The sequence below is a fragment of the Clytia hemisphaerica genome, unplaced genomic scaffold (assembly GCF_902728285.1).
Source record: "Clytia hemisphaerica strain Z4C2 unplaced genomic scaffold, Clytia hemisphaerica genome assembly, whole genome shotgun sequence".
NCBI lineage: Eukaryota > Metazoa > Cnidaria > Hydrozoa > Leptothecata > Clytiidae > Clytia > Clytia hemisphaerica.
The window spans coordinates 3,426,651-3,439,667 of NW_027103286.1; the positions used below are offsets into that span (position 1 = coordinate 3,426,651).

Consider the following 13,017-nt stretch of genomic DNA (forward strand, 5'->3'; position numbering starts at 1 on the left):
TCTCTATTTTTATTCAGGCATTTTAAAGAAGTAAAACTCTAGCGTGAAGCATAATTTCTAAGATCATTTAAAAGTAGGTTTTTAGTCTATCCGTTGGAGTAAGATATCCTAAGTAACACTCGGAGGAATGCACTAGCTCGCGAAGACTTACCTGAAACGAGACTTTTTTCTGTGTCTTGGGTACAGCGCGCAATTTTTGTTATGATCTGCTATTAGGTAAGGGAAGCAAGGAATAGCGTACTTTGACAGGTTCTGATTGGCTGAGCTATTGGCTTTCTATGTGTACATGTCAGTCCGAAATTTTTTTATTCATCTTGATTGGAAGATTTTACCTTGCCTTGGACCTTGCCATTCACCATTAGACAGCAACCCCTAGTTCATGACCCCTGCCTTACTTACTGAGTACTGATGCCACCCACCCAACAGTTCAGTTGCTCAGTCTGTCAGCGGTATGTATCATGGTGGATCCTCACTCTTTCTGAGCAGGTATGTATGGTATTTAAATTTAGTCTTTCGTTCGAGGAGGACATTTACACACACATTTATTTTCTGATATGATACTGATGATGGATCCATTTACAGAGGATGGCAAGGGGGGTGTGGCCTGTAGGGAGGTCTGAGCAATCAAAGTATTCTGATTTGAGGGTAAAGGTAGTCCGGAAGTAAAGTAAAGTAATAAAGTAAATTTGAATTTAAAAATTTCGGTCGCCAACTGGGCAGGGTATTCTATTTGCACTTGCACACCCCGTGCAATCGATAGCTAAACAATATTAATCGATCAATTCTATTAATTATTCCATAATTGATAGCTAATCGAGGTAAAAAAATTGTGAATATCGATTAGCTAGGGATTAGCCATCGATCAATATCGCAATATATCGCTGAGGCCTCAATTACCTCGAGATATTGATTACCTTTCGATATCGATTGTTATCGATTACTCATTGATTATTTATAGATAAGTTACCGTGAAGTCGGGTAACTTGCATCAGTGGAGGCTAACATGCATAGCCCTCAAATGACTGACCAATCAAAGCAGCAAAATTTTCAAAACAAATGAACTACGCAGCTTCGCTTGCAGCTCTACTCTACCATTTTTGTTTTGATTTAACTTTATATTTTAAGGACCAGACAGGTCATTCATTAGTGGGCTATGCATGTTAGCCTCCACTGATGCAAATTACCCAACTTCACGGTATCTATTATTATCGACCAAGACAGCAATCGATTATTTAATAGATCGTATTAGTTACTAATTGATGCAATCGGATAGCTAATATCAATATCGATAGCTAATTGAGGACATAAAATATGTGAATATCATATCAATTACCGTAAGTTGGTCTAATGTCGACATCCGTCTTCTAATTCCGACATCCTTCTTTATAGATAGGAATAAGAAAAAGGTTGAAATCACTGATAGACTAAAGATTTTTCCTCTCATCGCGCTAATCAAAGTCAATCAATTGAATGATTATGTAGTCTTGCAGAAAAACAATGATACACCCATGCATAATTATTACAATATGCATGAAACAGTAATTATGCATTGCTGTATCATTGTTTGTGTGGCTGGACTACATTATTCAACAGGGTTGCCTCTTTGAAAAAAGGTCTATTGAATTCGATTGAGAAAAAATTGATTGACATCAGGTCGAGTTTAGTTTAGCTGCTTGTCTTTCAGCCCCCTTTTCCACCCGCACCTTTCCACGCCACCTGCACCTTTCCACACCACCTGCACCTTTCCACGCCACCTGCACCTTTCCTTCCGTGCGTCTGCTCTTCGCTTGCTGTGTACAGCGAAAAGATAAAAATTACCCGGAATTTGAAACCAATGATCCAATCAATCTACCCAATTGGATAAATGGAATTGGTTGGGTAGATTGATTGAATAGGTAAATTGATAGGATCATCTCGGTAGATTGATTGGTTCACAGGTAGATGGATTGGTTCATGGGTAGGTTGATAGGATCATCGGTAGATTGATAGGATCATTGGTAGATGGCTTGGATCACCGGTAGATGAATTAGATCATCGGTAGATCGATAGGATCATCAGTAGATTGATAGGATCATCGGTAGATGGCTTGGATCACCGGTAGATGGATTGGATCATCCGTAGATTGATAGGATCATCGGTAAACAGATTGGCTGGGTAGATCAATTGGATGGACGGATCGGTTCAATATATTGATTGAATAGGTAGATTAGAGCATTGGTAGATGGATTGGTGCGGTAGATTGATTGGTTCAAGGGTAGATTGATTGGATCATGGGTAGATTGATAGGATCATGGGTAGATTGATAGGATCACGGGTAGATGGATTGGATCATGGGTAGATGGATTGGATCATGGGTAGATTGATTTGATCATGGGTAGTTGGATTGGATCATGGGTGGATGGATTGGATCATGGGTAGATGGATTGGATCATGGGTAGATGGATTGGACCATGGGTAGATGGTTTGGATCATCCGTGAACAGATTAGCTGGAATAGATCAATTGGATGGACGGATGGGTTCAATAGATTGATTGAATAGGTAGATTAGAGCATTGGTAGATGGATTGATGCGGTAGATTGATTGGATCATGGGTAGATTGATTGGATCATGGGTAGATTGATAGGATCATGGGTAGATGGATTGGATCATGGGTAGATTGATTTGATCATTGGTAGATGGATTGGATCATGGGTGGATGGATTGGATAATGGGTAGATGGATTGGATCATGGGTAGATGGATTGGACCATGGGTAGATGGATTGGATCATGGGTAGATGGATTGGTTCATGGGTGGATGGATTGGATCATGGGTGAATGGATTGGATCATGGGTAGATCAATTGGATCATGGGTGGAATGATAGGATCATGGGTAGATTGATTGGATCATGGGTAGATTGATTGGATCATGGGTAGATGGATTGGATCATGGGTAGATGGATTGGATCATGGGTAGATGGATTGGTTCATGGGTAGGTGGATTGGTTCACGGGTAGATGGATTGGTTCATGGGTAGGTGGATTGGATCATGGGTAGATGGATTGGTTCATGGGTAGGTGGATTGGTTCATGGGTAGATGGATTGCTTCATGGGTAGATGGATCGGATCATCGGTAGATGGATTGGATCACCGGTAGATGGATTGGATCACCGGTAGATGGATTGGATCACCGGTAGATGGATTGGATCACCGGTAGATGGATTGGATCATGGATAGATTGATTGGTTCATGGGTAGATTGATTGGTTCATGGGTAGATGGATTGGTTCACGGGTAGATGGATTGGTTCATGGGTAGATGGATTGGATCATGGGTAGATGGATTGGATCATGGGTAGGTGGATTGGTTCATGGGTAGGTGGATTGGTTCATGGGTAGATGAATTGCTTCATGGGTAGATGGATCGGATCACCGGTAGATGGATTGGATCACCGGTAGATGGATTGGATCACCGGTAGATGGATTGGATCATGGGTAGATGGATTGGATGATGGGTAGATGGATTGGTTCATGGGTAGATGGATTGGATTACCTGTAGGTGGATTCCATCACTGGTAGATGGATTGGATCACCAGTAGATGGATTGGTTCATGGGTAGATGGATTGGATCATGGGTAGATGTATTGGTTCACGGGTAGATTGATTGGTTCATGGGTAGATGGATTGGATCATAGGTAGATGGATTGAATCACCCGGTAAATGGATAGGATCACCGGTAGATGGATTGGTTCATGGGTAGATGGATTAGTTCATGGGTAGATGGATTGGATCATGGGTAGATGGATTGGATCATAGGTAGATGGATTGAATCACCCGGTAAATGGATAGGATCACCGGTAGATGGATTGGTTCATGGGTAGATGGATTAGTTCATGGGTAGATGGATTGGATCATGGGTAGATGGATTGGTTCGTGGTGTAGATGGGTTGGATCTAGGGTAAGTAAGTAAGTAAGTCTTCGACCGCAGTTGGAGGCGACCCAAAGGCACCTCTTTCGATAGCTATCTACCCGAAGGTAGGGGAGGGCACCACTCTTTCTCCCTGGATCTCTCCACTTACCCTTGATGCTTCCTTTAGTTGCTGAGCATCAAGCAGAGAGGCATCAAGTACCATTTTGGAAATCTTTGGTATGACCCGGCTGGGGGTTGAACCCACAACCTTGCGAACCGTAGCCGGATGCCTTACCACTGTACTACGGTCAAGGGTAGATGGATTGGTTCATGGGTAGATGGATTGGATCATGGGTAGATGGATTGGATCATGGGTAGATGGATTGGATCATGGGTAGATGGATTGGATCATGGGTAGATGGATTGGATCATGGGTAGATGGATTGGATCATGGGTAGATGGATTGGATCATGGGTAGATGGATTGGATCATGGGTGGATGGATTGGTTCATGGTGTAGATGGATTGGTTCATGGTGTAGATGGATTGGATCATGGGTAGATGGATTGGATCATGGGTAGATGGATTGGATCATGGGTAGATGAATTGGATCATGGGTAGATGGATTGGATCATGGGTAGATGGATTGGATCATGGGTAGATGGATTGGTTCATGGGTAGATGGATTGGATCATGGGTAGATTGATTGGATCATGGTGTAGATGGATTGGTTCATGGGTAGATGGATTGGATCATGGGTAGATGGATTGGATCATGGGTAGATGAATTGGATCATGGGTAGATGGATTGGATCATGGGTAGATGGATTGGATCATGGGTAGATGGATTGGTTCATGGGTAGATGGATTGGATCATGGGTAGATTGATTGGATCATGGTGTAGATTGATTGGATCATGGGTAGATGGATTGGTTCATGGGTAGATGGATTGGATCATGGGTAGATTGATTGGATCATGGTGTAGATGGATTGGTTCATGGGTGGATGGATTGGTTCATGGTGTAGATGGATTGGTTCATGGTGTAGATGGATTGGATCATGGGTAGATGGATTGGATCATGGGTAGATGGATTGGATCATGGGTAGATGAATTGGATCATGGGTAGATGGATTGGATCATGGGTAGATGGATTGGATCATGGGTAGATGGATTGGTTCATGGGTAGATGGATTGGATCATGGGTAGATTGATTGGATCATGGTGTAGATTGATTGGATCATGGGTAGATGGATTGGTTCATGGGTAGATGGATTGGATCATGGGTAGATTGATTGGATCATGGTGTAGATGGATTGGTTCATGGGTAGATGGATTGGATCATGGGTAGATGAATTGGATCATGGGTAGATGGATTGGATCATGGGTAGATGGATTGGATCATGGGTAGATGAATTGGATCATGGGTAGATGGATTGGATCATGGGTAGATGGATTGGATCATGGGTAGATGGATTGGTTCATGGGTAGATGGATTGGATCATGGGTAGATTGATTGGATCATGGTGTAGATGGATTGGTTCATGGGTAGATGGATTGGATCATGGGTAGATAAATTGGATCATGGGTAGATGGATTGGATCATGGGTAGATTGATTGGATCATGGGTAGATTGATTGGATCATGGTGTAGATGGATTGGATCATGGGTAGATCGATTGGATCATGGGTAGATTGATTGAATTATCGGTAGATGGATAAGTTGGGTAGAAGGATGGGATGTGTAGATGGATTGATTGAATCGGTAGATGGATTGGATTCAATTCATTAGATCAAAAGTTATGTCCAATTGAATAAAAATGTTACTTTCAGAAAGTGCTCGAAAACGTTAAAAATCGACGTATCAAATTTTTACTTTGAATTTGGCAATCGCAATAGCCTTTACATGATTAAGAGCATTTTTCATTAACTAAACACATAAATTTTGAAACTGAAGGGTCGAAAGGGTTCAAAATCTTCATCAAAATTAATTTGATTTAGTTTTACCGAAATTTTCCTCAGATTTTTGGTTCTAGACTGGATTAAGTCTATGTAAGGCTGAATCTACCTCGAAACCCATATTTGATGTATTTTTATGGATTCTACCAGATTTTTTGGCCTTTTTCGTCGAATTTTCTTCCTTTCATTGAAATTCAACCTTCTTTTAAATAGCAAAAGGTCATTTAAACAGCTAATTATCATTTTTAATGACTGAAACAAAAATACTGATACATCATGTAATTATGCTTCTGAATAATTTGATTGATAGGTGGATTTTTAACATTTTTGAGCACTTTCCAAAAGTAACTTTTATATTCGATCGAGCATAACTTTTGATCTAATGAATCGAATTCAATAAATGACCCATCAAAATTTAAGTTTATTTTTCTTCTTTCCAATAAAATAGGAATGGTTCTTTTAAAATCTTTAGATTTCGAGAAAATTACTTTTAAAGAGAGAAACTTTTTTGTGGCGCACCTGGTATATTAAATGAATATCATTGTGTTCAGTCCATGCGCATGTGATAGCACAGTATTTTACCCAAATTATATGTTTACTGTCGAGTCATGATCTGTGCACTTTCTTACTGAGTTTTACATTGAGGCTTTTGTTGACATATGTTCGTTGGGCTTTAACAATACCTTTGTAAGTATTTAAAACCCTATCAAATGTGTTCTGCAGACAATTATTATTTTAAATTCGTAGATATTTTACAGTAGCATGCTCTTAAACTAAACTGCTTATTTTAATAGGCTACAAACTTGTTTTATTTCAGTGATTTTAACAAATAGCACTATTTAAATTATCCGTCAAACAAAATATGTCAAATAAACGCAGAGGAAGTAATGGTTCTAATTGGAATAAAAATGTGAGTTTAATTTATACAAATTGCATCAATATTTTTATCAAAAATGAAGACATGTAAGCGCGTGCTATGCTTAAGTTTTCGGTAGACGGTATCTACTCGAACCACAACTTGAATTAGAAACCTTGTTGTGTGTCTTTAAAACTGGTATGGACAAATAGACCTTATTCAATGATGTTCAAATTGCTTTCCAGGTAAGATTTATTGACCGAAAAAAAGACCGTAATCGTAGGAATGAAGATTACCTAAAGCAAACAAAGAAAAAGGTATTAGTTTTGTTAAATTTTGGTTATTTGTATTTTCCTTTTTAGCTATAATGCAATAAATAATACAATGATATCTAAATACTCGAATGTTACCGTCTCTATGTGTTTTCGTGTATTTTATTGGTTTTACGGAGAAAAGAAAAAAATAGCTAACAACAACAACAACAACAACAACAGAAAGTCGGTAACTAAGAATTAAGAACCTAGCTTTAAAAAATTGTCCATTGTTTTTTTTTACAGATAAATGATTGGGGTGTTTAGTGTAAAGCAACTGTTGGAGTTCTTCATATATACGAAGAGACGCCTCATTATTTTGGTAAAATAATAATCTTTTCTCTTGAATCTTATAGACACAGATGTCATAATGCAACTGTGTTGATAAATCATAAGTATTAGTTTAATGATAAAGTTTTCGTGAACGACAAGAGGCTTATAATGTTTATTTTTATTTAGGCAATAATCCGCTGATGTCGAACTGTCGAACGATCAGAGAGTAAAAGAAATTTTAAAAGAATATTGTGAATTTACAGGTATCTCTTGATTTATATAAGTTAGAATGCGCATTTATGTTTATCCTTTATACAAATGCTTTAAAATACCAATTAAGGAAAAACAACAACATTTTAGAAGATTGATGTAGATAGAGAATACGAAAAAAAAAAGAATTTTCCGTTTCTAGATGAGATGGAAGAAAAGAAACCTGCTAATACATTTAATACATCTTCAGAAAAAAGAAAAGGTCAGGATATGATTTTTTAGAATCACGTTTCCATTATGGTACATGATATCTATCCATTGACTCCTATTATCTACTTGTCATTGTTCGTTATATAATTGATAAATTTGATGTGTCGTTGAATTACATTTTTATTCTATTTTTTAGATTGCACTGATGTAGATTTTCCGAAAAAGGCAAAATTGACTGAAGAAGAAAAGACAAATGACACTGTTCTAGCCGAGAATTTTGAGAGAGGTAGAACTGTTGCGAAAAGGCCTTGGAAATCTGGCACATAGTACTCGTCTCTATTGAAACTAACTTTGCTTGGAAACAATTGAGTCTTGTGCTGCTACTACATGTTTTTATATTCAATGAAAAATTCAAAATCGGGCTCAGATATGCTTACTTCTAGATCTATCTAATAAGGTTCAATAAATGCTTCCAGTATGCTTATCACAAAAAATATAATTGTTTTTTATATTCAAAATTCGAATGTTTATTGTATGTATACTCAAATTCAAAAGTTTCAAATTTATTATATTCGAATATTTGCTAAAATATTTAAATGGATGGGCAAGATCGAGCCGCTTTGTCTTTGTTTAGTGAAAACATACAGGCCAAAATACAGTGTTGTAAACAATTTTTGAAGGTTTGGTATTATGCTTAGCTTATACTTTAATATTTTCCCTGAGCCAAAACATTTACTACCTCTTTTAGCAAATTTGGAACTGAAAAAACTCCATCCTGATAATCTCCTGCTGATAAAACTATGAAATGAAATTATGATCGCTGGATAGAATGAGCATTTCGGAAAATGTTTACACTGAATATGAATTAGATTTTTTAAACCGCTGCATTATATCTTTTTCCTTATTCAGAAATAGTTTGCTGCACAAAATTTAGCTTGAAACCTAAATCTTCTAGCGAGGTATTCATTTGCAGCAAATGTAAATCTCCCTATCATCGCAGGTGTGTGGAACCGATACCAGAAGTCCCTTATTCTTGTGGATGTCACCGTATTGCTGCTTTAAATATAGAATTCGAAAGGTGATTCTTTTGTTGGGAAATCTTTAATCTGTAAATTGTGAAAACTACTTGCAACACAAACTCTTACAACCCCATCCTGATAATCTCCTGCTTATAAAACTGTAATTAAAAATATGATTGCTGGCTGGATGAAATGAACTTTTCGGAGAATTTTTAATCTTTTAATTGAATTTTCAGGCTGCTGTCATGGACGGAGAATCCAAATGAATTTAAAAGAAAGTTTATGAGATATTGGAATAAAAGTTTTCAAAATGTAGTAAGTTACTGATTTCTATTTTGTTAGTGAGCTTACCAGAGAAAAATTGAGTACCAGCTATTTTTATTCCTCGTGTAACAATGAAATAAGTTTGTATTTGAACCATTAAGTGAAGGAGATTTAAGTTTTGTACATGTCAAATCTGTGCCGTTTCACTTACATTCTGATTCTCCATTATTTCCATGGTTATACTTTTTTCTCATTTTCAGGTTTTACAACTGAACGAAGGATGCTGCAAGAAATCTACATCGTCTATATCTCACCTTTTCAGACCAGACATTGTAAGTATAACCTATCCTATACTCATAGCTGGCACCCACTCCCCAACTTAAATTGGTTGAGGTAAATCTCAAATTTGCCAAAAAAGTTTGTGGGGGCTGTTTCACTTTTAAGTTCAGTGGGGCCTAAAAGAGTGGGTTTAGTAAAGATAGTATTTATTTCATTATGATCAGGATTTTAGGCCGAAATTATTCACCTTCAAAGTTGTAACACGGCCCCTGAAAAATGTCGGAGGCACGACCTCTTATTTATTTCCCAAATATATTTCCTGGAAAATTTTACCCAAAATGCAATTTCTTTATCCATTGCCCAATTATGACGGACAACAACGTCTAATGATTTTAATATATATTACTTTGAATTCTGACCTAAAATCATTATTCTTAGTTTTTGGTGATTATTTTAAGCTGGAAAACAGTGCATGCTTCAGCATTGAGGAAAACATCTCCTTTTTTCACTAAAAAATAATTTTGTGTGCAAGGCAGCGTGTTTTCAAATAGCCTCTACGCAACAATGCAAAATAATAGATAACCAACTTGCATTGATCCTCAAAACAAATTTTGAAGCAAGAGCCTTCCGGAGGTAGTTAGTTATCTATTATTTCTACATCGTTTCTTTACGTGAAGTGCAAATTCTTATTGTCACTTCACACGTGGAAAAGAAAGCAAGTCAATTCTCTTAAGATATTTTTTTGATAAAGTTTAATTATTTTTAGATTTTTAATGACACATGTGTGAATGTTGAAATGTATGTGATTAACCTTTAACCTTTAGACCTTGTTTCCAGTCGTTCTTTTTAGATTGCTATTTTGGAAAACCTGATCAAAGAAATGCTACCAATGGCTGAACCTGAATTGATACGTAGCTTTATCCTACCCGAGGTAAAAAATTGTACACCTAAAACAACTTTGTATATCCAGTTTAATAAATTTAAAGGAAGCAGAATGCTGGGTAGCTAAATCACCCAAATTCCCAAGCAATAAATGCATATCATTAAGCTAGGAAGATAGCCTGTTTTTAACCCAATAGGTCGAACTTTTTACACATTAGTGGATAACAAGCAGATATTCGATATGTCAAAGTTGGTTAATAAATCCAATAACCAACAAACATAAAACCTTTTGAATATGTTTTATTCTATGCAAGGAAAAAACAAAAGAAAAAATCGAAACATTAACAGAATAAAAAGTGCTCACAAAATCGAACGTTCGAAAAATCTTTCTCTTTATCAACTTTGTAATTACTTTAAATCATGCAAATGTAAAGTAATATAACAACATATCTAATTTCTTTTCCAGCAAGAGTAAAAAATCCATGAAATTTCGAAAATTTTGAGTAAAAGAATTTGCCGTTGAATAATAGCCATGAAATATCGGTAATTATTCAACGGCTGTAATAATACAATTTAAAACAATATTATAATATAATCTGATTGCTTACGGAAGTCCTGAGCGGCCACAACGACACCAATATTCCAAACTCTCACAACAATACTTAAAACGTTTACAATAACATCCAAATTCTCATAACAATATCAAAATTTTGACAACAATATGAAAACTCAGAAAGAATCTAAAGCACTTTCTCTCGCAGTGATGTTTTTACGTCTTGTTGACGATGAAAAATCTTCCATTAGGACAGTGCCTTAAGTTTCTAAACACTAGTCTAAATGTAGCTAAATATTTCACGTGTTGGAGATTTGTTACATTAAAATTACAAGAGAGTCTGATAGTTGTCCCTTTATAATTGATAGGAAAAAAGTTATCCATTAAGTATAGAGTTGGTAAGCATCTGGTGTACAAAAGGCTTCAATTTCTGGTGTACAAAAGGTTCCGATTTCCAGAAAAACCATAAGTACCATAAGCTTTATGGACGGTATGGACCAGCTTCTAAGATCGTATAGAAAATACTTGCAAATAAGGTGACTGTGGTGCAGTCTCTTCCCCACATTCTATGCAGTAGTTGTCATCGTGGATTTCTCCACGGCACTCCATGACGACTATGACCAGACTATCTGTAATTTTATTTTAACACAAGGTAGCATGTGTGTAAATTGTTATCGTTGTGCTCACTCTTCTGTAATTGCTAGATTGCTCTAATTATCAATCGCTTTTGTTCTTTTAGATGATTGTTCGAACGATTTCACAGGAATGTAAATGTGCTGTTTTGTCTGTACGGAAAGTTTTACTGGAGAGAGTTCTAATAATTACAATGCTTCTATATAATACTTATATTATTTCATAGGTTGCTTAACTCTTATTCGATATTGTAAGCAAGTATAATATTATAAAATATTATTATAAATAATGAATTTCTTATATTCTTGTTATAAGTAAAGAAATGGATTTTACGAATTATGATAAAGTCTTTGTTTTAGTACCTAGAGGTTACACTTGGGTCCATCTGTTACTCGTTTTAATCCAGGGGATAAGAATTTGAAGACCAAGTATATCCAGGGGGTTGGTGTTAAGAAAAACTCAAGTGCCAAAATAAACGCGGAATGGGATGGGAAATTTCCAAAGGAGTAAATAGAAACTCAGCTGTTAAAAATAGTAATGATTAGGAAATGATATAAAAACAAGCTGTACGGAGCAAAAGAATAGCGGCTTTGCTTGGTATACTACAGAAATTATTTAGTCAAAAAAAAATGAATAAGGGGAGGTGGAGTCTTAAGAAGGTCGAGGGGGTTGCAACCCCTCCTCTCACCAACACCGGGTAACTTTTTCCACAGTTTCTTTTTGTTAGCCTTCCATCTTAGCCTGAAATTTCACCTTAAAAGAAATCAATTGTGCAGTGGTTGTCAACATTGAGTTTAAAGTCCGAAGGGCTAGAGTAGAATCTCTAACCTTTCTCAGGCAAGAAAAAGTGAAGCCTTAAAAAATGCGCCGTATTTTTGACGACAGATTGAATCTAGCAATTCCTTTGTTTACGATTGATATTTTTTTCTAAATTTAGCGGTAAATTTTAGTTTCAATCTGTCATTTGTGTAAAAACAAGGCGAGCCGCTCAAGGCCGCGCAACTTTGGTAGGATTCCTGTTACGGGAGACCAAAGTTTCATTCCCACTTGGCAAAAGAAAACTAACCTTTGCCCTTTGAGGGATATTGGGTAGTCCAAGGTTGCTTACACGATACTAACTAATAAAAAAGTGTCCATAGTGTCGTGAGAAAAGGGTGAAAAGGCTTCCTGCAACTAAAACAAAATAGAAATAGAAAACCTACAATGAAAACCTAAAATTTCGTTCCATCGTCCATCCATACCAAAGCCCCGAAAATGAATGAGAAAGAGTCGAAATACCACACCTTATCCGTCTTAAAATATTTGAAGAAGTATATTGGCCCTATATATGGGTTCATTCTTTACTATAGGGGATAAATTTGCTTCGAAATGTTCCATCTCGGAAAGGAGTCGAAATACCACACCTTCTCCGAAAGGAATCGAAATACCACACCTTCTCTGAAAGGAATCGAAATACCACCTTCTCCGAAAGGAATCGAAATACCACACCTTCTCCGAAAGGAATCGAAATACCACACCTTCTCGGAAAGGAGTCGAAATACCACACCTTATCCGTCTTAAAATATTTGAAGAAGTATATTGGCCCTATATATGGGTTCATTCTTTACTATAGGGGATAAATTTGCCTCGAAATGTTCAATCTCCGAAAGGAGTCGAAATACCACACCTTATCCTCCTAAAATATTC

The 13,017-nt window shown here is 36.8% G+C and overlaps 1 protein-coding gene across 3 annotated transcripts; it reads left to right on the forward strand.

The window, feature by feature from the left end:
- The first annotated feature begins 327 nt into the window (after positions 1-327).
- On the forward strand, positions 328-11,667 carry LOC136807547 (uncharacterized). Of its 3 annotated transcripts, XM_067064133.1 has the most exons (12): positions 328-486; positions 6,659-6,751; positions 6,943-7,014; positions 7,255-7,330; positions 7,468-7,544; positions 7,694-7,753; positions 7,898-7,987; positions 8,611-8,779; positions 8,957-9,035; positions 9,245-9,316; positions 10,114-10,194; positions 11,438-11,667. In XM_067064133.1, the coding sequence occupies exons 6-12, from the start codon at positions 7,699-7,701 to the stop codon at positions 11,555-11,557; spliced, it is 666 nt and encodes a 221-aa protein (XP_066920234.1). In that variant the 5' UTR covers positions 328-486; positions 6,659-6,751; positions 6,943-7,014; positions 7,255-7,330; positions 7,468-7,544; positions 7,694-7,698; the 3' UTR covers positions 11,558-11,667. The 3 variants fall into 3 exon arrangements, with proteins under 3 accessions (XP_066920234.1, XP_066920242.1, XP_066920249.1); XM_067064141.1 differs by lacking the exon at positions 6,659-6,751; XM_067064148.1 differs by lacking the exon at positions 11,438-11,667 and having other exon boundaries at positions 10,101-10,189.
- The last annotated feature ends 1,350 nt before the right edge of the window (positions 11,668-13,017 follow it).